Consider the following 27,382-nt stretch of genomic DNA (forward strand, 5'->3'; position numbering starts at 1 on the left):
CACGTGGAAAGCTGCAGCGCAGCCTCTGCCCCCGGGCTGCTGAGCCGCTCCCATGGCGGGCCGGGAACGCGCCCTCAGGCGGCTGCGCTGGGCCGATGGGGTCCGGCTACTCCAGCTGCCGCGCGGGTGGGGCAGAGCCGGGGAGTGGGTGGGGGTGGGACGGGGCGCGGCAGGGCGGCCGGCTTGGCGGGCGGGGGTGGCGCCGCTCCGAGACAGGCCAGGGCCCCGCTGACTCGCATTCCGCGGCCAGGTTGCCGAGGCGAGGAAAGGGTCAGCGCGGCGGGATCGTAGCCCGCCAGCAGGGGGCAGCGCTGAGCTGCGGACGCGGCCCCGGAGCGGTGCGCAGGAGGCTCCCTCAGGCGGCCTGTGGCAGAACCAGAGCGGGCGCGGGCAGCCTCTGGAGCCGGGCGCTGCGAGGGCGGATTGCAAAGGGAGGAGAAATGCTACCGAGCTCTGGCTGGAGCGAAGCCGCGGGCAGCCGCAGGTTTGTCCCTGGGTCCCAGCTCCCCAGTGCGGCCGAGATCTGATTCCAGCCCCAAATCAGTCCCAGCCCCAGGCAGCGTATTTAAAAGGAAGCCACTGAGGCGTTACCCTGTCAGAAAAGTAGATTGGGGGGTTGGTCTTGATGACCGGACGCGCCTTGGGTAGTGTGTGAGCTCAAACGAGCACGGCTCTTCCATTGCCTCGGCTTGCATCTCCCTGGCCAGTGTCCCAAAGAGGCTGCAGGAAATACACCACCTTGTACGTGAAAAAGCAGAAATGGTCTGCCCTGCTCAGGCCGTGCACACTGAGCTGTTGCTTTTAGTTCCTGGTCCTGAGTGCAGGCACCTAGGTACCAAGTGACAGGCCCTTTAGAGATAACTAACAGATGATATGATGAGTAACTTAGGTGAGTATCTTAGATAATTAGGGCTTGGGGTAAGTGGCCCTTCAGAGTTCAAAACTAACAGAAAACGGCTGCTTTCTATATTATTTGATGACCACTCCCTGTGTTCTATCACAGATAAGCAAAACGATAGCAAATATCTGCTCAGATGCAGTTACCCAGGACATTAAACTATTGTAGCAAAAGCACCGACTCTGAGGTCAGGGATTTGGACGGAAAGTAGTAACCCACTTGTTGACTTAAAATACTTTTAAAATTGTAAATGGGAAACACAGTCAAATATTTTAAAATACGTTGTTTTTATCATGATTATTTTCCAAATGTTGTATATTAGAACTGCATCAGGATCTTTTCTATTCAGTCATGTGTTTGTCATGAAATCAACCTTGATGTTTTTCAGAAATACAGTGTGACAGCTATTTATGGGGTGGTTAAACTTACCTAAAGCCATTTTAGCAACAAAAATTAATCCGAAATGGATTGTACACTCCAACCAGTCACCAGCTCAGTCACTGACACCTCCCTCCCCCACCCCCGGCTCTGCTGTTTAATTTGCATCTGACATTGCACAGTATAACCCATGTCATAGAGTTCCTGACCACAGAAAGTCTGCATGGAGAAGCATTGTTTTACACTATTAAATCTTGCAGTGTGGTGTTGGAGAGGGGAGTATGCAGCAAGCTAGCACAATCTAGAATGTGGCCAGGGATAGCCAGTGGGAGTGGTGATTCACATGCAATGCCTGCTGGTGGAGATCCAGTGGAGTCTCAACTACAAGGTAGTACACATCATGAGCAAGGGTAGTGCAAACATTGTCACCTTCCCTGAGACTGACTCCTTGGTCTGAAATGCACTGGTATCTGCTCGTGCAGGGAGCTGCAGTTTGTACTTTACTGCCCTAGCAGGATTCAGTCAATCCTTAGGAGTGAAATTCACTGGCTCCCTTAATGTGGCTACAGAAAGGCTCAAGTGCAACTGAAGGACCCTGGCTGTGCTGTGTGGAAGGTGGCTGGGAAGAGAAGAGGCTACGCATGAGACACTCTGCATATTTTACCTACTGTGGGACTGAGGACTTGGCTACGCACACATTGCACCACATATAGTTAGTGATACAGCCCCTCTACTGCACATGTAGTTAAATTAGTATAGTTTTTTCTTATAAGGTAAGGGGAATAAAGTGTAACACTATAGCTACATCCACTGGAGGGATTGTACAGAGTTCATTATTTCAATAGGAATACAAGTCCCTAACTGAAATAATTGAATTGGTACAAAACAGTATGTAGACCAGACCTAAACATCATGGAGGCACTCCTCCACATCAGTATCTGTGTTTGTGTAGGGACTAGGGATGTGTGCTTAAGCTGAGAGAGAGTGAGAGCTTGAGGAGGTAGAGGCAGAATCAGTATATCCGTGAACTTCAGGGATCCACTGTGTATTCTGCTGCTAGGAGAAAAAAATCATCTACATATGCCCAAGCTCCCCCCACTCCCACCCATTTACTTAGGTTCTGCACATGGGCTGTGGATTTCAGGATAAGTGAAAGTTTTTGGCAAAATAGGTACATTAGAAAGCCCTATTAATAAATTTGTATTTTGACTATTTCTAGCCAGTTCCAATCAAAAGTACAGAGTTGTGGCAAATGCACATTTTTTTTCTCCTAAGCACTGATTACTTAAGATTTATGGTTTTAAGGCAGTAGCCTGAATGTTTGCTTCCCTGGAAATTTGTGTTTACTATAAGTTACGGTTTAGTGAACTGTAAAATGCCCCACAGATGCTGATCTACGAATTAGCGATTCGTAAAGCTCTCCAGCAAAATGAAGATGTCTCTTTGCAAATCTGAGCTTCACAGAAGGTTTAAGCAAGGGTGTGTATGGTGGGGGGAGGGGGAGAAAGGTGGCTGTTGACCACTGGCTAATCAGAGTTATGATTACATTTCACTGGTTGATGAAGTGATCCCTGTATGGGGTTTGTGTATAAATGTAGGTTTGTTAAAGTGCTTCGGTATCCTTTGGTTGAAAGACAAGAAAGTATAGAAACACTACTGGGTATAAAGTAATCTGATATTTTAATACACTCCTGATCTTGCTGAGTGGTTTCAATGTCTGTTAAAGTCTATGGATGTGAAGGATGCTGAACATCCAGTATTTGGCACCCAGGAGGACTGAAACCCTTAAGGAAAAACATAAAAATATTAATTGCATGTAAAGACATTTTTTTTTTGGAAGGAAAGGAAACCAGGCCTCAGAAGACTAATATTTTTGTTGCTTCAGTGTAAGAGCAAACAGACCTGAATCTCATTGGGTGAGTCGCATGGCGAGGGTTTGAGGCTGTGGGCTCTGTCCCAGATCATTGGATATGACTGACTTTCTGGTGTCCTTTAAAAAATGTGTTTAGCATAATCAATAAATCAGGGGCCATGGATTTCTCCTGCAACTCTTTTTAAATCATGCGTAACCTCTGGTATTCTAGACACTGGAAGAATAACCATCTCACACCTGAGCTCCCAGCTCTGTGCATCAGCTGGGATCTAAAGATCACAAAATGGTTCATGCATATACAATGTTATTTGATTCCACCTGCCCCCAAAAACAAATGTGACTGGGGTCAGATTCCTGGCTATGGCTGCAGTGCACACAGTGCAAGTCAGGGTTGGGGAGGTGGGCAAAGGTGACTTATAGCTCTCCTCTGCAGTCTTTTATCCTGCTGCAGCTCTGGATAGACCAGTACCCTTCTTTGTCACCTTAGAGCAGCAAGTTCATGTCACAGCCAGTCTGCAATGGCCCCTGGAGCTGAAGGCACTGGTGAGGAGCAGCATGGCATAGGGGATCCCAGCCACACTCTCTTTTTCCTTGCTACCCCAGCAGCCTGGAGTGAGAGAGGCATAAAGCCACCTCTGCACCAGCAGAGGTTATCCTTCCTGGAGCCAGTTAAGTGGGTTTAGGACTAATTCATGCTGGCTGCTGCACCACACTAGGGAATCAGGTGCTATGTTGCTGAAGACCAGGGTGCAGGGGGTTAAGTGAGGTAGGAGTGGGGGCTCATATTCTCAGTTTTCCAATGATTGGACCTTTAATTGCACTTAAAGCTAATCAGGTTCCAATAAGGTGCTCTCACTTGAGGCACCACCAGAATGTATATTCCTGCCTTATAAATAAGTGCAAGTTTGACACAAGTTTTGGTTTTCCCTTATTTGTCCCAGGAGAGGCGCCTCCATACTGCTGAGTCAGCTCCATTTACTAGGAATTGCTGGATTTGTAGCTGTCCCAGCGTCTGGCTGCTGTGCAGAGAGAAGGCTCTCAGTAGGCAGGGGTGAATCAGAGCTCCTGCCTCCCCTGTGCTTCGCACCCCAAAGGAGAAGTCTCCAGCTCAGCTTGGCTGTTAAAACGTGAGCAAGAGTAGGTGGATCCTGCGGTAGTGAAGTGCCCCTCTTGGAGTGAACTGCAGAGACGGGCAGTGGAATGGGGCCAGAGGGGAGTTGTGCCTGAGTGACTGTCACAGGGCTGAGTAGCCATGGAGGGAGGGAAGGGGTGGAGAGAGAGATCCGCTCTTAGCTCACACGCACAGCCCTATAAAGCTAGGGCTGCTCTGTTGAACGGGCTGCATTTCTCCTGCTGCAGCAGCCGCAGCAACTGTCTCTGCCTCCCCTCTGCCCTGCCTGAGGGTCTAGAGGGATTAAGGAAAGTAGGGAAATCCATCACGTGGAGGAGGAGGTGGAGGGAGGGGGGCGGTCATTAGCATTCGTGTGCTGTGCCTGAGCTGGCAGCATCTCAAGGAGAGATCCGGGGCCAGCCCAGGAAGGGAGCTGGCACCAGGAAGAGGAGCTGGAGCCCTGTTCCTGACACCCGGTTCCCCAGGCCCCCTCAGCCTTGTGTGCCCCCAAGCACTCGCCTTCCAGTCTCTGCTCTGCGTCTCTTTCCCTTTCTTTATCTTACTCCAAGTGCCTGGTCTCGGCAGCTGCCTGGCTGATTTGGGGCTCGAGCTGAACTTTGCTTCTGGGTTTGGGGCTCTGCAGCTGCTGCACTTCCCCAGCGAGGCTGGCTCTTGGGATGGGACTCCGGGAGCTGACTGTCTGGCTGGTCGTGGCTATGGGGCTCGTACATGGTGAGTGGACTTCTGTGCTCCTCTTTCCCTTTCTGCTCCTTGTGGCTGTGTATCTTTGCTAAGCCCCTTCTCTCTACAGGGCTCGGGCTGGACTTTACTGTCCTGGTTCTTAGTCAATCAGGTGTAGCCTTGGTGATGAGGCCACTGTGCAGATGCTCTGCAAATGCCCCTAGCCCAACAGGTAGCCATGGGCAATGTTTGGCAAGCTGAGAGGAGGGGATGTATGTGATCCCTAATGTGCTGGCATGTAAGGGGGATGCCCATGTGGGTTAGGAAGAAAGACAATTGCCTTTAAATCCTTTTAAGAGTCTTCTGCAGGACTCTTCTGCAGTGGTGGGTGGACTGATGCCTACCCCCATATTGTCCTCTCTCCCCACATCCTGCTGTTGCATTGGTGCTCAGACCACTGTTCCCTAGCCCAGATCATTGTCTGGGATCAGCCTCAATAGTTTTTACCCCCTTGGCAGGGTAGGGGCTAAAAGATGAGGGGGAGGGGAAACATACCTCTGGCTTGTAGACAGTAAGCTTCTCAGGGTAGGGACCCTGGCTTCCTTTGTGTGGGGAACACAGGGTTGGTGATTAGGAAATAAGCAGGGGGTGTTCAGGGGGATGACAGATGACATTGCTTTGGGATGGGGACAGACACACAGGTCAAACACAAAAAGACTGATTCCTACAGTGATGTGGATTTCCACTTGTACACAGTCCTCTAATTCTCTCCTGTATTCACTCTTCCATACCTCCATCCCAGGGGTATAATTTCTCTCTCACCAAAAGTAAATGACAGAATCACTGCCCTCCCTGGAATGATATGGAGCTTTGAGGTGCACAAAGATGATAAAATTTCCCCAGTGGTGTTATTTAGTATTTGTATTACTGTAACGCCTCGGAATCCTAGTCATGGACCAGGACTCCATTGTGCGAGGTGCTGTTCAAGCAGACTATCCCTGCCCCAGAGAGTTTACAATCCAATGATATGGGTACTTTGGTTGTCCTTGTCCAATTATTCTGTCATTGTCTTGTCCTTTTCAGGTATATCACATTCTTCTGGTTTTCTAGTTACAGCTATGCTACAGCAAGTATCAAATTATGAGCACTGTAGTTCATCCATTTAAAAACTGCTACATCTCACTAGTTCTCATCCCTGATCCAAAGGATGCAAATGTTGACACATTGATCTTAATATTTGGAAATTGCTCTCCCTCGCTAAAGAGGGGAACTGGCCAGAGTGGCAGATTCTGAAAGGTGAGACATATCAATCAGAAGTTCTACCTACTGAGTCAGGGAAGAGAAGAGGTGAGTGGTAGCAGTTTTGGGATAAGAGTTTGCTATGGTAATTAATGGAACAGATGTAATACATGAATTATGGTAGCATTTTTTGGAAGACGGATGTAGAAAATAAAAGGTAATATAATAGCTGATTTGGCTAGTGGGAGCAGATTCTGAGTGGAAAGCATTTCTGAGCATTGCGTTCATTTACATCATGATGCTGGCAGTAGATTCCTAAGTATTTATCAGTTTACTTATTCAAACAATTTACTTGTTCAAAGTGTCCCTGCAAGGAGAGTTCCAGAGGAAGCTCTATAAGGAGTTGCTGAAGAATTACAATCCTCTGGAGAGGCCTGTGGCCAATGATTCCCAGCCGCTCACTGTCTACTTCACTCTTAGCCTCATGCAGATTATGGATGTGGTAAGTCTTTAACATTACAGGATGCTACTTTCTTTAAAAGGCAAAGTATTACTGCACCCAATTGACTTAGCCATGGAAATATGATGGTGATGGGTGGATGGTAGAGCTTCTTTGGGAAAGCACGGGTAAATCAGACAGTCCAAAGCCAAGTTTTGACTGATTCATTTTTTAAAAAATAAATCAAGATTTTAGCTATGTCAAATTTAAGTCTCTTTCTGAGATCTATTCAACCTTCTAGATACTCACAAACCTATCAATTCTCCGAACAGATCGCTTTCAAAGAAAGAGTCAAGGTTTCTTCTTTGCTTTATTCTAATCCTTAATTATACTTTGATCCAATGTGAAAGTGCTGTCTTTTGAAAGAGATGTAAAACAAAGATCCTGATTACAGTGGCTGTTAAAGAACTCATGGCACTTTTTGGTGGTGGGTATCCGGCCAAATCTCACCTTGGATCATTGCATTTTACATTGCTCCTGTATCTTAATTTAGATAAGCTATTCTTCATGTCCTATCCTAAACTTTTATGTAGCTGTGTGCTGTTAATTAGCTGCTATGTTCCACGCCACAACTGGCTGCATATCCATGGTGAATGAAGTGATTCCTGTACAGAGTTTGTTATATTTGCATTTGTGAAATGACAAAACTGCTGGGAAAAATCCCATGAATAGGTAGAATGTACCACATAAGGTCATTGATATGTGATATTGGGGTGGTTATACTTTACTGTTCACCACATCATTCATTTTTATTAGATTTAAAGTAATTTATAAAGAGGTTAGTTATTTAAAAACTAATAGTTAACCTCCAGATGCCATAATGTCTCAGCAGATGTTCAAAGTAAAAAACATAAGGAGCAGCAGAATAAATAAACCGATGGGATTATACATGACAGATAGCTTATTTTTTTATTTCCTTACAAGCTGCCGATTGGCAAAAGCTGGTCATTGTTGATTTACTATCAAAAGGTCAGTACACTGAGAGCTGTGCAGGCTTAAATGTTCATAGTCTCTAGTAAACATCACTTTTAGGGTGCAAGTTTTAGATTTCCAAGATCTAAATGGGAATCATATAGGCATTTCCAGTGTGAGATTTATTGTTCACTGACATGAGTGTAGCTAGTAGTAGGCATATTTTTGTGGTCTGTGCAATTAAAGCCAACAAGTAAACCTATCACTTACTGTATATTCTAGTTGTGGCTGTTGTCATACATGTAATACATGGCACATCAGAACATAACAATGACCATACTGGGTCAGACCAATGGTCCTTCTAGCCCAGTATCCAGTGTCCCAACAGTAGCTGGTGCCAGGTGCTTCAGAAGGAATTAACAGAATAGGGCAATTTATCTAGTGATGCATACTCCTCCAGTCCCAGCTTCTAGTAGTCAAGTTAGGGACAGACAGAGTGTAAGGTTGCATCCCAGACCATCTTGGCTAAGAGCCATTGATGGACCGATTCTCCATGAACTTATCTAATTCTTTTTTTAACCCATTTATACTTTTGGCCTTCACAACATCCCCTGGCAATAAGTTCTGTGGGTTGATGGTGCATCAGCCTGTGGAACTGGTGGGACACTGGATAGGAGGACAGAAATTACAGGCAGCATGTCTCTAGGCGCATCAGGGAGGGAAGGATGGGTGTTTTATGTAGGCTGGAATAGGCAATTTGAAGAGGCACTGGCAGGTTACATTTGCTGCATAATTTAATCACAGACTGTGGCTGCACCTGCATGGGCACATAGTATTGGGAGAGGTCAACTATGATGTGGGTCAGAAGCACAGGCACAGCAGTAGACCATGCTGTAGATGGTACTGCCTTCCCTGTTGGAGGGTATACAGGGCGATGGTATTAGTAGTAACTGTTTGTTATGGTAGTGCCTAAGAACCAACCAAGAATGGGGGCCCATTGTGCTAGGAGCTGTACAAATCCAGACTTACAGACTGTTCCTGCCTCAAAGAGCTTACAGTCTAAATGAACAAGACAAGCACCAGATGGGGAAAGGGGTGTTAAACAGAAGCATAATGAACAATGTGATGACAGCAAACATGTTAGTTCCACATTTTTGGGGGGAGTGGGGTGGGCTTAATTAGGAGGGGATCAACTAAATGGAAAGAAAAATGAAGGAAGAGAGCTCCCTGAGGAAAGAGGGACAGGGCAGGGGACAAGAGGGTAATAGGGGCTGATGTAGATGGAAGCTGAGTTGAAGGGAGTGGGAAGGAGAGAGTTGGAGCAAACAGCCAGTCAGTGCAGGCAGAGGAAGTCCACTCCACTGTAGAAAGTTCCCTGACTGTCCGAAGCCCCCTGCTTTGGCTGCTTCTGCAGCTGTTCCTACCAGCTGGATACTCTGGCTCTCCGTGTGTGCTGTCTGCACCTACTTACTTATTTAGATTTCATCTCTTTGTGCCTTCCTGCCTTGATAGTGCCAGAATTATCAGAAGAGCTCAGCACTCCTTATTGGGGCCTGACTTTCAAAAGAGTTCAGCACTCTGGATGATGAGCACTTGAAAAGTTGGCTGCCACCTCTTCTGGTGTAATATGTAATTATGTACAGTTACAAATGCAAACTTCAACATGGTGCAAAGTACCTTAGCTGAACCCCAAATAGACTTCAAAAAAGCCTTCCACACCATTGATCTCATTTCCAACATGGCCTCTAGCTGCAGAGTTCCTGCTTGAGTATGTGCGTTTCCTTGCAGGAATTCGGACAGTGCAGCACGGTCCCCTCCATATGCTGTGCTTCTTGTACAAATAAGTTTGTATAAAACCTAAGACCAACCAGAGTGTTTCCATATTTTTTTAATTCGAAAAGTAAGTTTTGTTAAAAAAAGAAAAAATCAGTGCCCCTTTGCAGTGCATTTAACCCATTTCAGCATTATGCTGATACCTGAGAAGCTGAAAGTGAAATTGACAGGGAACTGGTCAGCTAGACAATAAGAAAACTGATTAGTCTATATTTGTTTGAGCTGAAATACAGAAAGCAAACAAATAGCATGAAAAGATGAAAGAAGTTTACAAATTATTTATTTTAATAATTAAAGGTGCTGTTATTAACAAAATTAATTACATTTAAGGGCTTAAAAAATATAGACATATGTGATGTAGCCTTACTGAAAGCAATGCAATTACACCTGGAATTAATTTGGACCATATGTGTTAATCTGTGTCTACACTAGAAAGGGTTTGTCAGTATAGCTGTATTGGCAAATCCTCCTAGTAGGGATGTAATTTATATCAACAAAAGAGTTCCTTTACTGCTATACTTATACCAGTTCTCTGAATGAAATAAGCTATCCTGGGAGGCTTTGTCACTGATATAACTGCATATAGGCTGGAGATTTTGCTATGATGATGACGTGCAATATTCCCCCCCCAACACTCCTAACTGACATAGCAATGCAGGCAACACTGTTAAGTGTAGACCGAGCCCAAATGAACACTAACCAGAGTGAAAATAGTTGGATACTCAAATGGCTAAAGGCCAACAGCCAGTGAACTTTACAGAGTTGTCATTTCTTCGGGAGTTGTTGAGTATAATAAAAAATAATAGAAGGAAAAGGCAAATATCCATTTATCGTTAGATTGAAAACTCCTTTCTGTACATTTTTTTTAATTCAAACAACAACAAGCCAGTGATACAGTAGTTATGGTAAAATTGATTGTGTCTCTCCCTTGAAGTGTTGGGATTGACAGGCATGGGGAGAAACCAACTAGGCTTCACAGTATAAAATAAATGAGTATTCTGCATTTTCAACAAGAATCAGATACTGAAGGGAATGATGAGTACTCATCACAACAATTACTTAATGAGCTAGTAACAAAATGTGCCACCAACATATTTCCTGGTGACAGATGCATTTACTTTACTTGACTCACTTAGTGGTAGATTAAGGGTGCATTTCTAGTGCACCAGACTGGACACCACCTCTACAGGAGGCCCTTTAATTTCCCCTGGTGAATAGAATGTGCCAGCCCACAGCCCAGCTTATTCATCTCACTTCTGTTTTCTCCTACACAGGGGAAAGAGGCAGAAAGTACTTCCAGCCCCTCTGCCACAGTGGGGGTTACCGCCTCACAGTTTTTAATGGTCCCTGAAAGACCCAGTGAATGCTTCCCCCTGCCCCCCGAGGGTACTGAGCCTACTGAGTCCTCTTTACTGCTGTGCTTATCACTATAGAGGCTGACATCAGCATTAGGTAGAGAGGAAGCTACTTAGATCTTGTGGTGGTGGTGGATTGAGAGATGGCATGAGACATAATGTGAAAATTCTAATCAATGAATGCAAAATCAGCATAAGTCCCCACTGTAGACATCTCCAGAGAGTCATGGAGAAAAAGTCGGAACATTTAAGATGTTATACTGTTCAAGTACTGTCTTTTATGGTTGTTTTTTTTTCATCTGTAGAGGTTGCAGAAACAACATTAAAAAACCCTTGTCCCATTAAACCCATTCAGATCCCTTTTGCCCTCTCCAACAGGACTGTCTGATACAAGAAAAAATACTTCAAATGAAGTTTAACAGAATTATTGTCTAAAAAAATAAATAATTGGAGGTATACCTATCTCCTAGAAGTGGAAGGGACCTTGAAAGGTCATTGAGTCCAGCCCCCTGCCTTCACTAGCAGGACTAAGTACTGATTTTGCCCTAGATCCCTAAGTGGCCCCCTCAAGGAGGGAACTCACGATGCTGGGTTTAAGCAGGCCAATACTCAAACCACTGAGCTATCCCTCCCCTCCTGAAGTCTATTTGTTTCAAAGCATTTCCTTTTCCACGCTGTACTTGTCTCCTTTTTTTCCAGCTCAAACAGAATGAAGAGTTGAACTCATTTAATTGAATGTTTTTGCTTGTGCTGTTTTCTTTCAAAAATAACATTTTGTGTCTGGGAGCTTGTTGCTTCAAGGCATTAGCGGTCTCCTTCCTTGTTGGTGTAAATATATCCTAATGACATCCATTGATATACTTTTAGGTCCCAGATCAGCAAAGTATTAGAGAAGTGTTTGTTGTCATTGGGACTTAATCTGGTACTTAAGTGCTTTTCTGAATTGGAGATATAATAAGGTTTTGTCAATATTTTCATTTTAAACCGTGAAGTGGGAGCATTTGGAGTCTATGTAAGGGGGCAGGATATCTTGTCTCTGTCCTTTTACATTGGACTGGAATTTTGTATACAAGTTATCCCTGTCCATGCAGACTTTTGTTAACCAGGTGAGACATTTGAAACTTAGGAGTACAAGAATTGCTGTACTGGACCAGACCCTGGCTTATAAAGCTAGATATATGCTTTTTGGTAGGGTCCAGTAATAAGAGCTTCAGTAAAAACTGGGGCGTTTTAGTTTGTGTGTATACTTCATTCTCTTTTGAGACATGGGTTTAAACCCCTTATGTTTTACTTTACATCTAGAGTTTGTACACACTATCTCAATGTAAAACTCAAGAGTTTCTCTTGATTTCACATAAAATTCATGTGCCTCTTATAATTTCCAAGCAAAACCAAATCAACTTAGGTGCTTAAAACTGAGCCAGATTCATAACCTTGGAGAGTCTCTAGACAAAAATGGTCTATGTTTTCGATTCTCTAGCAAAATCCTCAACCAAATGAGCTGTGTAGTTTTTGATTTTAATTGCAACCATTTCACACAAACATAGTATTGCTGTTTGGCACAAACATCAATATTTTGAAAATTTGTTTGATTTTTTCCCCTTTTTTTGATGGATTATTTTCAAGGTCTCGCTTCTTTTGATATGAAAGCAACCATTTTGTGTGGAGTATTTTCATGATTTTTTCCTCACAACTATTAAATAGCCTGTTAACAAGGTACTGTTGAACTGTTCTGATTAACCTGAGAGATGGCTCAAACTTTTGGCAATATTTGCACCAAAGTGAAGTAAACCTCCCCATCTGCCAAATATTTCAGATAAATGTTTCACCCCATTATTTTTCATGTTCTCCTGCTTCTGGTCTATTTCATTTCTACTTGGGACTGAAAGAAAAATGCTGAAATATTATTTGTGAATAGTATCCCATGCAAATGTGTTCTTGTTGGCTTTTCAGTTCAGTTTTGCAGACAAAATATATAAAACGATCCAGACTTCTGGCAGCTTATCTCCGCTGAATTGAAGATTGCTCATCATGCTTTCACATCTGGAAACATGGCTATACAAAGCAAAGGCCCTGGTCATGCAAAGGCTTGCACATGCTAAGTTTTACACACTGTGAGTAACACCATTCATTTCAATAGGGATACACACCATCTTAGTTAAACCTGCATATATTTCTCTGCAAGATCAGGGCCTAAGTTAGATTACAAATCACTTGGATCCAACAAACAAATATCAGTGTGAAATATTATGAAATGTTTAAAAGAAAATCACACTCTTATTCAGAGAGAACAATGAGTTCTGTAAAACCAATCACCCATCAAAGAAAAGAGGAAAGAAACATAAATCTGGAAGAAATTAATAAAATGGAGCTGAATCAACAGGAACATTGAAAATGAATGCTAAGGACATGCATAAGCTGCTTATCAAGTCTCAACAGCTTCTTTCGCAAACAGTAGCTCTGGGAGAAGCTCATCAAATCTGCATTGTTCTTTGTAATTGTTAACATTCATTTGTGGACTTTAGAAAAAGTCTTTCTGAGTCTCTCTGCTCTCTTTCCCGGCTCTGTCTTCCTCTCTCCATCCTGCAGAGAAAATGTGCAACCCTTTAATCTCCTTGAAGACAATTCTAAACTATTATGAGTTTTCCTTGGATTGTAGAAAATTGGAACAGTCCTGGAATATATTTTCCAATAGTTTTAAATGAATTTGGTTCTCTTGAAAGTTACTGGATTGACAGAGACTATGTCTACACTGCAATTAAAAACCTGCAGCTGGCCCATGTCAGCTACTCGGGCTTGTGGGGCTCAGGCTAAGAGCCAAGGAGCTGTTGAATTACAGTGTAGACATGTAGGCTCAGGCTGGAGCCTGGGCTCTAGGAGCCTGTGAGATGGAAGGGCCTATATGTGATTCTTAATTATTTTACTTTCTAATTTACGGCTTAGCTAATAATTTTGCCTCTGTTAGTTTCCTGTTCCCAGCCACTCTTCTCAAGCTATGCTGTCTCTTGAAAGAGGCCTTCAATAAATTCAGGGTATGTCCATACTACCCGCCGGGTCGGCGGGTAGCAATCGACTTCTCGGAGTTCGATATATCGCGTCTCATCTAGACGCGATATATCGAACTCTGAACGCGCTCCCGTCGACTCCGGAACTCCACCACCGCGAACGGCGGTGGCGGAGTCGACGGGGGAGCCGCGGACTTCGATCCCGCGCCGTGAGGACGGGTAAGTAGTTCGAACTAAGGTAGTTCGACTTCAGCTACGCTATTCGCGTAGCTGAAGTTGCGTACCTTAGTTCGACCCCCCCCCAGTGTAGACTAGGCCTTAGTATGCTATAGGATGCACAATGGTGAAGAACAAAGGACTAGTTTAAAGTACTTGCATAAAGAAAAATAAAAGTCACAATGTTTCTTCTTTTGTAAAACTGTTTCTATATTCATTGTACTTTGAATCAGGCCCTTGTCTATGAACATCAGGACTCATGAACTCTCCTCTCAATGTCCAGGAGAGTGGCTATTTTGCAACAGGTAATGTCTGTAGAAAATTGTCTCAGAATAACTGTACCAAGAAGAAAAATATTTTCATTAGTTATCAGCAAAGCAATTCATATATCTAACATTTTTCTTATATCTTTGTAAGGCCATGCTGTTATTACAAATAGAGGGGTCACACGATTTCCTATGTCATAAAAATATTTATTGAATACTTATTATTACAGTAGGGCAAAAGGTCTGCTCTGTTCAGTAGCTTGAGATCATCTGCAGAACTTCCTGTTAACAGGACAATAGGTTCATGATTGACATGACTGTTCAGTTCTTAAAGAAACAGTACTAATGTATATATTAACTATTTTACCTAGAGCAATAAATCCTCATGAGATACAACATCCAGATTTTGAGGGGCCTAGGGAACATCATGTGCATATTCAACCACTGTATTAAACCATAACCGTATCACCATAACACATTAGCTCTTTGAAGCAAGGGCCATCTCTTTATGTGTTGTAAACACAATGGGGCCCTGCCCTCTAGCTGCTACCACAACAGAAATAATAATAATGAACACAATAAACAAGAAAATAAGAGGCGTTCCTAAGATTTTGTGCAGGACTTTAGTCACGTAATCAATAATAATGAGAGTTACCCAATTAAATCTCTTCATTCTACTTTGAAAATGTGGAGCTAATGCATTGTGGGCCAGACTCTGCAACCCCCTTGCATTGAGCAGCACTTACTCACACCACCCAGTCCCAGTGCCTTTATTGGGACTATTGGTGTCCATTCAGCATGAGTAAGGGTTGTAGAATCTGGCCCTAAAAAGTTGGTAGTACCACGATGTTACATTGATGCAATTCACTGATGAGCTCTTTTTTCAAGATAAGTGCCTGCTTTTTAAAATTCTTCAATGTTAATTATTTTGTTTTACTTTTTTTTTGGTGTCCAGTAAACAAAGGCAAATAACACGAATTCGGATATAATGCGGTAAAGCAGCACTTGGGGGCGGGGGGAGGCTGCACACTCTGCTGGATCAAAGCAAGTTCGATATAACGTGGTTTCACCTATGACGTCGTAAGATTTTTTGGCTCCCGAAGACAGCATTATATCGGGGTAGAGGTGTATTAAAGACACTTCCTAGCTTCCTCTAGCCCTTCTAAAACTACAAAATGAAAACTCGCTTCCTGTATTCTCTAACCTAGGATATCAGTATTTGAGGTTCCAAGGAAATCAGGTTATGATTATGATTGGTAAATGAGACTTTCAATGCTCTGAGGGCATTATATTCTTCTGTATATTAAAAAATGAAACAGTGGTTTGTAACCTATCATCTTTCATACGATAGCTCAAAATACATTATCAGTAAATGTAAGTCAAATAATTATATATAACTATATAAATTACAGAAAAGTGGATCAAATTTCTCCAGCACTCATCATAAAGCCATAAAAACATTTTGTGATTAATAATGGGGGTGGTGGAACTCTGTATTATTTTCCAGTAGTATAATTAAAATACTTAGTCTTATCTAATACATATAGTCTCTGTTCAACTCCGATTGTTATATGTAGACAATATTCAGAGACATCATTAGAAAAAAAACTAGAAAAGCGGTCTCAAGGCCTTTTGATTTTAATCACTTAATTCACCTGGTTGCCAATCTCTGGACAAATCATTCTGGCCAATTTTTCTAAATAATAGTTAACAATTTACCAGGAAAGCTTTGTTCTTGCTAGAAAGGTTATTCCAGGCCCCTGGTTGATTGCATTCTCTTGCATTAATGTGGCAGTGCTGATAGAAATTTCACTCAAGTCAGATTGTATAGATGTTCAGCGTATGAAAATTCAAAAGTTCAGAAATTTGAAAGTGCAGAAAGCTTCCTAGTATATATTTAAGAATGAAAGTGAGTTGGTCCATATTTGAAACATAAAACTCCTGGTCAATTCCTGTTAGCCTGAAAATCTGTAAAGCCAACAGTATTCCATAATCTATATTTAATTGTGGCTTATTCCTGCATCTCAGAATTGACACCTAGGTCACCTAAATAAAATGTAAGCTCATTTGTGAAACATATTTTCTTAGAGAAGCAAACTCTTTAAGCTTTGAGAGAGCATTTTCTTGAACTATTAGAAGATCAATCATCCGCTCTGATTTGTAGTTTGGAGTTGGCCATTGGACAGTTGCTGTAGTATCATCTCCTAGCACATTTTCTGGGAATAACTTCAAGAACATTAAACTATAATCATCACAATGGTATCTTTTCCCTCAGTGATACCTTAGGAACCCTGCTGCTGTTAGCAATGGTGTCGGTCCCAAGCCTGGATAAAAGAGGAAGGTGCCGCAAGTGGGTTTGTGACTCACTCGTGTAAAACCTTATTGTGAGAAAACAGTTCAGTTAAATCCAAATTTGAGGATGGTAGGTGCAGTTGGCGCGCAAAACCCAAGCATGACAGATCTCAGTGAAAGCCGAAAGAAAGCTGAGATTGTGAATTATCGAATCCCGATGGCAAAATCTGTAACAAGAGTAGACATATGGAATGGGCCTACTTTGTATAGTATTGGAAAGCTGGCACAAGTTACATGAGAAATTAAAAAATACCCTTTGAACATGCTTGGCATCAGTGAGACAAGATGGACAGGGAGTGGCAAGATGGTGTCTGATGGTTCTGTTGTCTTATACTGAGAAAAAGAAACACACACGACAGGTGTAGGAGCTATGCTGGATAACATCACAGCGAAGACTGCTGGCTTCGGAGTCAGTGACTGACAGATTAATAACAGCCAGGCTATAAACAAGACATGTCAAGTGTACAATAATCCAAGTATATGCACTGACAGATGCAGCAGGCAAGGGTGAAAAAGATACATTCCATGAACAGGTGCCGTCAGTATTGCCTAGCTATGATATCACGTTGATTATAGGCCACTGCAACCCACAAACTGGCAACAACTTTATTGGCTGGGAAGAAGTCATGAGTGGGACAATGGAAGGCATCCAAAGTGATAATGGCAGACAGGTCTGTGGCACAAAGATTAGGAGACAATCTCTTCCAGCACAAGAGTCTTCACTAGCTGACATGGAGATCACCAGACAATGCAGCTGTCAACCAGATATCTCTGGTTTGTATATCTAAGAGATGAGTGTGACGGTTCCCCCCCCGGGTGCCACCTGGAACTGGGGTACCACCGAGCCCTTGCTGTGTCATAGTAGCCATTACTTACAGGCTGGCTAAAATGTTTACAGGAAGGCTGAGATTTTCCACAGATCATTGTCTTTGTTGATGAGCCATTAGCACCATCTAGCTTCATCATTGTTGTACCTGAAAGGCGGGCTGTGGATGTTTTTCCAGAGTAAACACATTTGAATATTCATAACTTCAGCTACAAAAATGATACATGCATACAAATAGGATAATCATATTCTGCAAATCATAACTTTTCCAATGATATCTTACATGATCCATCTTGTATAAAATGCATAATACTTATGCCATAATCATATTATAATTATAATCATACCCCCATGATGAATATGGGGTGTAGTGTCACAATGAGCATCTTCTTTGGGGGATGTCAGAGTCAGCACAGGAGCTGATGTTGGCTCAGATAATTATCTTTTAGCAGCTACATTAGAACTTAAACTCCAAAAGATCACAAAGGTGTACAAAATGTGTGTTTATAGCAATAGAGCAGTTCAGGGATAAAGAAATGGAGATCAGACTTCACGTTTCATTTAGGAACCATTACAGTGTTTTACAGGACCAGGCTGATGAAAGTCTGGAAGAAGGTGGTAGTCAAGACAGCAGAGGGAAGTAGTGGGCTTCCAAAGAGGGTGGAAGAAAGATGGACGGTTTACATCTGGAACATGGGCAGTGATTGACAATTGGAAAGCTCTGAAGGCAAAAAAGGAACAGCGCAAGGCACAGGTAGAAATCTTAGAGGCGTATGAAAGATACAGAGGAAAAGATAAAGAGATGCAGGAAAGATAGAAACAACAACAAGTCCAGTGGCACCTTAAAGACTAACAGGTTTCTTTGGGCATAAGCTTCCATAGGTAAAACTCCTTCAGATGCATGGAGTGAAAGTTACAGATGCAGGCATTATATAAGGACACAAGAAGAGAAGAGAGTACCTCACAAGTGGAGAACCAGTGTTGATAGGGCCAATTCGATCAGGGTGGATGTAGTCCACTCCCAATAATAGAAGAGGAGGTGTCAATTCCAGGAGAGGCAAAGCTGCTTTGTAATGAGCCAGCCACTCCCAGGCCCTATTCAAGCCCAAATTAATGGTGTTAAATTTCAAATGAATTTTAGTTCTGCTGTTTCTCTTTGAAGTCTGTTTCTGAATTTTTTTTGTTCAAGAATAGTTACTTTTAAATCTGTTATAGAATGTCCAGGGAGATTGAAGTGTTCACCTACTGGCTTTTGTATGTTACCATTCCTGATGTCCAATTTGTGTCCATTTATTCATTTACGTAGGGACTGTCTGATTTGGCCAATGTACATGGCAGAGGGGCATTGCTGGCTCATGATAGCATATATAACATTAGTAGACATGCAGGTGAATGAGCCCTTGATGGTGTGGCTGATGTGGTTGGGTCTTCAGATGGTGTTGCTAGAGTAGATATGGGGGCTGAGTAGGCAACGAGGTTTGCTACAGGGATTGGTTGGTGTTTCTGTGGTTTGGTGTGTAGTACTCAAATGGGAAATCTCCTGGAGTTGACAAAATTCAAGCAGAGGCACTAAAGGTGGAAAGTGAACATCTGATTGAGTACCTAACAAAACTCTAACAAAATGCAGGTGAAAGAACAAGTGCCACAAGATTGGAAAGATGATATCATTGTGGCATTGTCAAAAAAGTGATGATCTTATTCGGTGCATGAACTGGAGATATATTATACTGTATCAATCCTGTATAAAGTATTGTCTACTATTATGCTGAACAGAATGAAGAAGGCAGTGGATGAAATGTTATGAGAGGAACAGGTGCACCATGTGGTGAACTGATATTCACCCTTTGACAGATCATTGAAAAAGCTACTCTTTGGCAAAGACTTATCTTAATCAATTTTATCGACTTTAAGAAAGCATTCAGTAGTGTCCACAGAGATCTGCTGTGGGATACAAAACAAGCTGATCAATGTAAGCAGTAGCCTTGGTGATAAAACAGACAACACAAGGCATTTTGGATAGTATAAAATCGATTAGTGGAGATGAGTTACATGAGGTTGACTTTGCTGACAACATTCCTTTTCTAAGTATGATGAAGAATGGAATGACTGCCCTTACATCAGAGGTTGAACAGGAAGCAGCAAAAATTAGACTGAAAGTAAATGCAGAGAAAACTCAAACTATAATAGTAGGAAACTGGAAAACTGATGCAAAGGTGTACATGGATGGAAAAGAAATCGAACAGGTAGAAGAATTCTCCTTCCTGGGGAGTGTGGTGACATTTGAAGGTGGCTGCAGTAAAGATATTCATATTAGATAGGGAAAAGCAAACACAAATTTTGGAAAAATAAACGTCTAGTCAGAGATCTCCATACCCAATTAAAGGTTACATTATACTGTGTGATTGTACTGAGCATGCTACTGTGTGTAGCATAGACTTGGCTGATGATAAGGACTAACAAAAAAGGAGGCTGCCCATCACAGATGGTTGAGGAAGATATTCCACATTTCATGGAAAGGCAAAATAACAAATGTGAGAGTAAGGGAGCTGACAGCAGGACATGTTAGAAAATATCCCAGAAAGAAGGCTTGTGGTTGGGACATGTGCACCATATTGTAGATAGGAAACATGTTAAGTAAACAGTGAATTAGGTACATGAGGGAGGAAAGAGAAAGTGAGGAAGGCCAAAGAAGAATTGACAAGGGAAAGTGACAGAGAGCTTGAGTGATCTTAAATCAGCTGGGAAGAAGTACCACAACTAGCGAGTGACCGTAATCAGTGGAGGAACTGGACTGCCCATTGTGTCAATGGTTCAGGAGGATCTAAGGATGCATTGGGGATTTTTCAGGTGTCCTTTCGGTAGTTTTTATTTTATTTTTTCCTCTGGGAGTTTATCAGTGTTTATTACCACAACAACAAAAACAGGTGCAAATCAGTGCAAAAACCTATTAATAATTTTTCTGGGTAAACATTGGGGTTTATTTGAAAAGTTTTCAGTAGATTAATGCTTCAAATTCTGTTCATCAATACGATTAGCTGCAGAACTCAAAACACAATACCACCTCTGAGTTTAAGAAAACAATATATCTCTGATCCCCAAATACAACTTTTCATTTCAATAAACAGTTTACTGTTTTACACTTAGAACTATTAGCCTATAAATATTTACACTGAATGTGCCACACCATTTGCAGCGCATCCACTCAACTTCATCCTTTTCTCCTGTTTTTGTTTTCTTAAAACTTTCGAATACCTGTACTTTCTTGTGTTCTGAAACGTATTCTGATACAGATTTTCCTCCCATTTTAGTGTATCATATTTAAAGTGTTATCTGCTAACAGCTTGAAATGTGTATGTGGCGAGCGTGAAATTCATCAATATGTTCAGATGCACACGCACTTCAGAGCTTGCATGCGTGCCTGTTTATGTATTAGTCTAGAAGATGCACAGAATAGCCTTACTTCAACAGGCAGCTTTGCAAATACACACAGACTAATGTATAATCGTAATACATATATCTCATGCAATGTATTGTATTTTCATAATAAAACAAGTTATTTTTTATATATTTGAATGATAGAAAAGTAGGGTGAAAATCTGAAAAAAACTGAATAATACTTTTTGTAAAGCCTGTGAATTTTTCAGTAAAAATCAGTTTAAACTGAAAACAAAGGGGTTTAATGTTAGGACTCCATGAACCATGAATGCAGAGCCCCCCATCCTCTGTCAGGAGATGAGGCACAAAGGATGAAATATTGACTCTTGATAGTACTAGGGTATTAGGGCTTGTCTGGGTTTCAAGACCAATAAGTGTAAAAAAAGAATGTATACAGTGTCTTGGATATTACCTCAGTGTGGTGGAAATGATGCATTTTCAGAATTCTAGTTGCACTGTGCATGTTCAGAAGGAAAGCACATAGATGATTCTAATATGTACTATAAATAGCATAATTTGAATTGCTCATATAAATAGAGGCTAATTTCTCATTAAACCCATCAATCTCATAAATAAGGTTTCCTATACTATAATAAATTCATGCAAAACATATGTGTAAATAAGGTTAAGGCTGGGACACACATCTGCAAAATAAAAGACCTTTGCATTGGACATTGTTGGCTTTTGTTAGTTCTTTCACTTTGGGTCTGTGTGCACCCCAAGGAATGCTCGAGACCATAGTAAAGGTGGGTGAAAAGGAAAAAGAGTGAAAATATATCCTGAGTGTGACAGCAAATCAGCAGACCGAATGATTGTGTTAAATAAATAAATAAATAAAATAAAATAAACAACATTTTTTTGTCAAATACTTTGCCTAAATTCTTTCTTTGGTTTTCAGAATTCCAGCACTGTGGTTAGGGACGTGAGGTTAAGGTCAATAATTAAGCTAGGTTTTAGCTGTGCTTTGGCAGTGATTAAAGTAGAATGGAATGAGCCAAGCACAGCTGTCATCTACCAAAAGGGTCTAGGTTGTCTATCTGCTGGAACCTCAGGGAGTGCAAAGCTACCATTGAGTAGTCATCATTTTCAAAAGTGACAAGTGACTTTTTGGGTGCCTCATTTTTCAGTGTCCAACTTGAGGCACTTAAAGGGGCCTCATTTTTCAGAGTCCTGTTCTCAACACTTGCCTCTAGTTGGGTAAACAAAATGGAGCCACTTCAAATTACTAGTTAGCCTCTGAAAATTTAGGCCATGGTGACTGGATAATGCAACATCAACAGTAGGGTATAAATTAGGATAGAATTTGCCTAATCTGGATAAATCTTGCCTAACCAGAGAAATTAAAATATCATAGACATGTAGGGCTGGAAGGGACTTTGAGAAATCATCAAGTCCAGTGCCCTGTGCTGAGGCAGGACCAAGTAAACTTAGACCAGCCTTGGGGTCAGCAGGGGCTTTTCTTGCAGCCATAGCCTCTTGAGTGGTGATTGGGGGAGAGGAGCAAAACAGCGGCCACTCCTCTAGGGCTGCCAAGAGGGATTGGTCCCTGCCCTCCTCTGGAGCCACAAATACCAGAGAAGGAGACAGCCGGTGTGTTCCCCACCTTCCCAGGGGCAGTAGGGCTCAGGCTTCTGGCCTCAGTCCTGGGGTAACGGGCGACAGGCTCCAGCTGCACGGCAGTGGGCTCCTGCCACGGGCTCTGACCATGGGACTTTGGGCTCTGGGCTTTGGCCCCTGTTTTGGTCCCTGCTGCCTCCCTACCCACCTCCCCATTCAAGGCTTAACTTGTCCCCCAGCTTGCCAGGGCTGAGTCAGTCTGCTGTGAAAAGTGGTATTTGTTAATATCATTTTTCATTGCCTCCCCGCTAGCTAAGTGTTGTGGGTGGTGCTGGGTACATGTCAGGCCCCCTCTCCCTCCCTCTGTGAAAGCAACGGCAGACAATCATTTCACGCCTTTTTTCCTGGGTTACCTGAGCAGATGCCATACCATGGCAAGCATGGAGCCTGCTCAGCTCACCGTCACCGTACGTCTCCTGGGTGCTGGCAGACGTGGGACTACATTGCTACACAGCAGAAGCTCATTGCTTTTTGGCAGCAGACCGTGCATTACGATTGGTAGCCATCGTCATCATATTCCTGGGTGCTCTTTTAGCTGACCTCAGTGAGATTGGTCAGGGGTGCCTGGGCAGACATGGGAGTGACTCAGCCAGGTCATTACCATCTGAGCACCCAGGAGATGACGATGACTAGCAGTCCTACTGCACCGTCTTCTGGTGAGCAGCCAGGAGATGATGATGGCTAGCAATCATAATGCAGCATCTTCCAAGCACCCAGGAGATGACGATGGCTTGCAGTTGTACTGCACCGTCTGCTGCCAGCCTAAGATGTAAAAGATAGATGGATCAAAACAAGAAACTGACCCAATTTGTTTTGTGAAATCAACGGCCTGCTAAACCCAGGGTTTTGAGTTCAATCCTTGAGGGGGCCATTCTGTGTGACAGTTGTTTGTGTTTCTCCTTGATGCAAAGCCACCCCTTTTGTTGATTTTAATTCCATGTCATCAGTTGTCCTTCCCTCCGTCAGAGCAACGGCAAACAATTATTTCGCGCAAAACTAGGTGAGGAGGCGATGGCAGCGCGGTGACGAGAGGGACATGGTCATAGACTTCTCACAAAGCATGGGCTGGGCAATGTAACCTGGCAATGTGCACATCAGGCTGATGAGCTCTGCAAACATGCTGGCCAAACAGGAAATGAAATTCAAAAGTTTGCAGGCCTTTTTCTGTCTACCTGGCCAGTGCATCTGAGTTGAGAGCGCTGTCCAGAGCGGTCACAAGGAGCACTCTGGGATAGCTCCCGGAGGCCAACACCATCGAATTGCATCCACACTAACCCAAATTTGACCCGGCAAGGCCAATTTCAGCACTATTCCCCTTGTCGGAGGTGGACTAAAGAAATCGATTTAAGTCGGTTTAAGCCCTTTAAGTCAAAAAAAGGGCTTCATTGTGTGGATGGGTCCAGGGTTAAATCGAGGTAATGCGGCTAAATTCGACCTAAAGTCGTAGTGTAGACCAGTCTTTTTTTTCTCAAGACTACGTTTATGCACTTTTGTTAACCTTTCCTCATGCGGGGCTCTCCAGTTCCTTCTCTACCGTTGTGGCCTGAGCTGGAGCTCAGCCGACTCGCTCAATTTTTTTTTTCACTTTAGCTAGTTTAGTTAGTTTTTACACAGTTTTACTGAATATTTAGTTTCAATTGTCCTTTTCCCGTTCTCTCCAACAAAAAAAAAAAGTTTTTTCCCCTTCCTGTTTTCCTGTCAGTTCATAATATGCCTGGCTCAGCAGGTTTTAAGAGGTGCACTACATCCAGAGATGCCATTCCCATCTCGGATGGCCACTCTCAATGTGTTCGCTGTTTGGGGGAGTCCCACGTTCCCCAAAAGTATGCCCAGTGCAGTAAATTAAAGGCAAGGGCATGAAAAGACAGAGACCTGAGGCTCAAATTAATCTCAAAGGAGAAGTCCCTCAGACCTGCCTCTGACACAGGTGCGGAGTCCTCTTCAAGACAAAATCCACCTGGGTCAGTAAAGGATAAAAAAAATGGCCACCTTTCTCGCCTCACAGAGATCAACTGCTGTCCAAATGATCTTGGTGCCGACTGCTCCGCGGCTCAGCACGTACAATGCTCTGGGCACCTCCGGCACTGCCCGTATCCTGGCTGCTGCCAATACGCACCGCTCCAGCGCCGATGCTTCACGCTTAAAGTCGCCTGTCTCTTCTCATACGGCACCGATCAGTGCTGCAAAAGACCCGGTGCCAACTCAGCAAAGCCTGCCCGTGCCACAGCCAAGTACGATTGCTGTCGCGGCACCAACATCTCAACCACCCATGCCTGCCCATACAGCACAGCAGCACTTGGCATTGGCCGACCCCACGGCTCCACTGTCACCTCCAACACAATGTACTATGGCTGCAACTACCTCAGTACTGCAGTTCATTTATTCAAGGGATTTGCCAGTAACACTGACCCCAGAATCCCTGCTGCTCGGTACTGATCTCTCACCAGAACCGTCAGCATGGCTCCGAAAGCTAACCGCTATTCCCTCTCACTTCTCTAGTGATGAGGATGATGATGTTCAGGGAGTTTTTTCACCATACCATTCCTCCCCTCTTCACACTCTTACTAGCATGGGACCAAGGAGACCAAGGTCCTCATATTCCCAGGATCTACCACCCTGGTATAGACACCCATGAATGGGACCACCCATGCCATGCCCCAGACAGTGGCATTATAGGAGCCTGTGGGGATCATACAGGAGACACTGTAGTGACTGACACAGCCCCAGAAGAGGTGACAACAGATCTCCTCCTGAACCTGTGCATACTTCTACGACTGAAGGACAGGAACAATCTGCAACCCTGCACATGGAAGAGGGGGCACCTGACACCTCTCCAACCAATAGTAACTCATCGCCCTCACCAGACAATGCTGTTATGCCCCTACCTCCAACAACAGCGGATGATTTTACTCATTTTCAGGACCTCTTCAAAAGATTGGCTAACAAACTCAAGATTACTATGGAAGAGGTGTCAGAAAATCATCATGAGCTGACCAACGTATTACAACCTTCCAGTGCATCCAGGATTGCCCTCCCTATTAATGCAGCCATTATGGACCCTGCCAAGAATATCTGGAAAACACCAGCAACTCTAACCCCTACCTGCAAATGCCCAAACCGGAGATACTATGTCCTATTCAAGGGCTCAGAATTCCTTTTCACCCACCCAGCACCAAATTCGGTCCACCATGACGGCTGTCGTTATGCATCGGGCTTCATGATTTACATCTTCTTTCCCACGTGAGATTCAAAATACCATGGAGGATCTCCCCTTTGATGGAGAGAAGTTATTCGCTACAAAGATCAACGAAGTATTGCACACCATGAAGGACTCCAGAGCGACGCTCAGATCCCTAGGTATCCGCACACCATCGACTAGAATGAGACAATATAGGTATCAGCCTTATCAGTGCCCATGTTATCCAGCCTACACTCAACAACGCCAGAGACCGTATGATCAATAAAATCAACAACGCCAGAGACCTAGGCACTAATGATGACGCCCCACACCGTTGACACCGAATACGGACAGACAGTGCCAGGGTCATACTAATAGCCCCTATGTGGCCCAGACAGGCATGGTATCCATTTCTAATGAAGATGTCTGTTTGCCTGCCGATTTCGCTTCCCCTCCTTCCGAACCTATTATTACAGTGCAGCGGTCAACTATACCACCCCAACATAACCATGCTACACCTGAAAGCATGGCTTCTCAATGGTTCTTTAATGAGGAACTAGACTGCTCTGAACAGGTACAAAGGGTACTGTTACATAGAACACAATCCACACGTACCAACTATCTTCATAAGTGGACGAGATTCACCCACTGGTGAGCAGCCAAACAAACCGCGCCTCTTCTGCTACTACTCGACTATCTCTTAGAACTTAAACTATCGGGGCTCTCCCTCAGCTCCATAAAAGTGCATCTAGCTGCAATTGTGACATTTCACCACAAGACTGGAGACAAAGCGGTTCCTCAAGGGCCTCCAGTCCCTATACCTGGACATTAAACCACCCACTCCACCTTGGGACCTTCACTTAGTCCTCACATGTGTGATGCACCAACCATTTGAACTGCTGGCAACATGCTCTCTCCTGCATCTCTCCATGAAAACTGCGTTTTTAGTTGTAATTACATCTGCCAGATGTGCCGGAGAAATTGGAGCGCTCCTGGCTGACTCACCGTACATTATATTTTTTTAAGGACTGAGTCACCCTCTGAATGCACCCCGAATTTCTTCCCAAGATGCACTCGTCTTTTTACATCAACGAACCTATCAATTTGCCTACCTTTTTGAGTCAATGATGCACACGCTAGACATGTGCAGCGCATTATCCTTTTATTTGGACAGGACTACACCTTTTAGGACTTCCCTGAAACTCTTTGTTTCCATCGTGGAGCGATCCAGAGGTACATCCATCTCTAACCAGAGACTTTCTAATTGGACAATGGGCTGCATCCGCCTTTGTTATCATCTGAAGAACATAACTTCTCCAACTTCTGTTAGGGCACATTTCACCCACAAGGACATCTCTTGAAGAAGAAGAGGAAGTTACTCACCTGTGCAGTAACTGACATTCTTCGAGATGGGTGTCCCTGTGGGTGCTCCACTACCCACCCTTTCTGCTCTACTTTGAAGTTGGAGCGGTCTCCATTGTAGAGACGGAACTGAGGAGCCCAGCCGTGCAAATTGAGACATGGTTGGCGCATGAGGCCTGTGCGAGTACTGCCGTAAAAATCTCCAAGCGAAGGCGCAGAGCACACCGACACCTGGAGTGGACACCCCACAGGGACACCCATCTCGAAGAACATCAGTTACTGCACTGGTGAGTAACCTCCTCTTCTTCCATTTTCCTTTTGGGGTACAATTGTAGGCAAATAATTA

At 43.5% G+C, this 27,382-nt stretch overlaps 1 protein-coding gene across 1 annotated transcript in view; it reads left to right on the forward strand.

The window, feature by feature from the left end:
• The first annotated feature begins 439 nt into the window (after positions 1-439).
• CHRFAM7A (CHRNA7 (exons 5-10) and FAM7A (exons A-E) fusion) overlaps positions 440-27,382 on the forward strand; it is an 88,730-nt gene continuing 61,787 nt past the window's right edge. Inside the window, exons 1-4 of the mRNA XM_044980569.1 lie at positions 440-484; positions 4,091-4,276; positions 4,846-4,992; positions 6,543-6,682. Coding sequence (XP_044836504.1) covers positions 4,938-4,992; positions 6,543-6,682 — 195 coding nt within the window. The 5' untranslated portion in view covers positions 440-484; positions 4,091-4,276; positions 4,846-4,937. The remainder of the gene's footprint in view (positions 485-4,090; positions 4,277-4,845; positions 4,993-6,542; positions 6,683-27,382) is intronic.

Source organism: Mauremys mutica, chromosome 11 (assembly GCF_020497125.1).
Source record: "Mauremys mutica isolate MM-2020 ecotype Southern chromosome 11, ASM2049712v1, whole genome shotgun sequence".
In the NCBI taxonomy this organism is placed as follows: Eukaryota; Metazoa; Chordata; order Testudines; family Geoemydidae; genus Mauremys; species Mauremys mutica.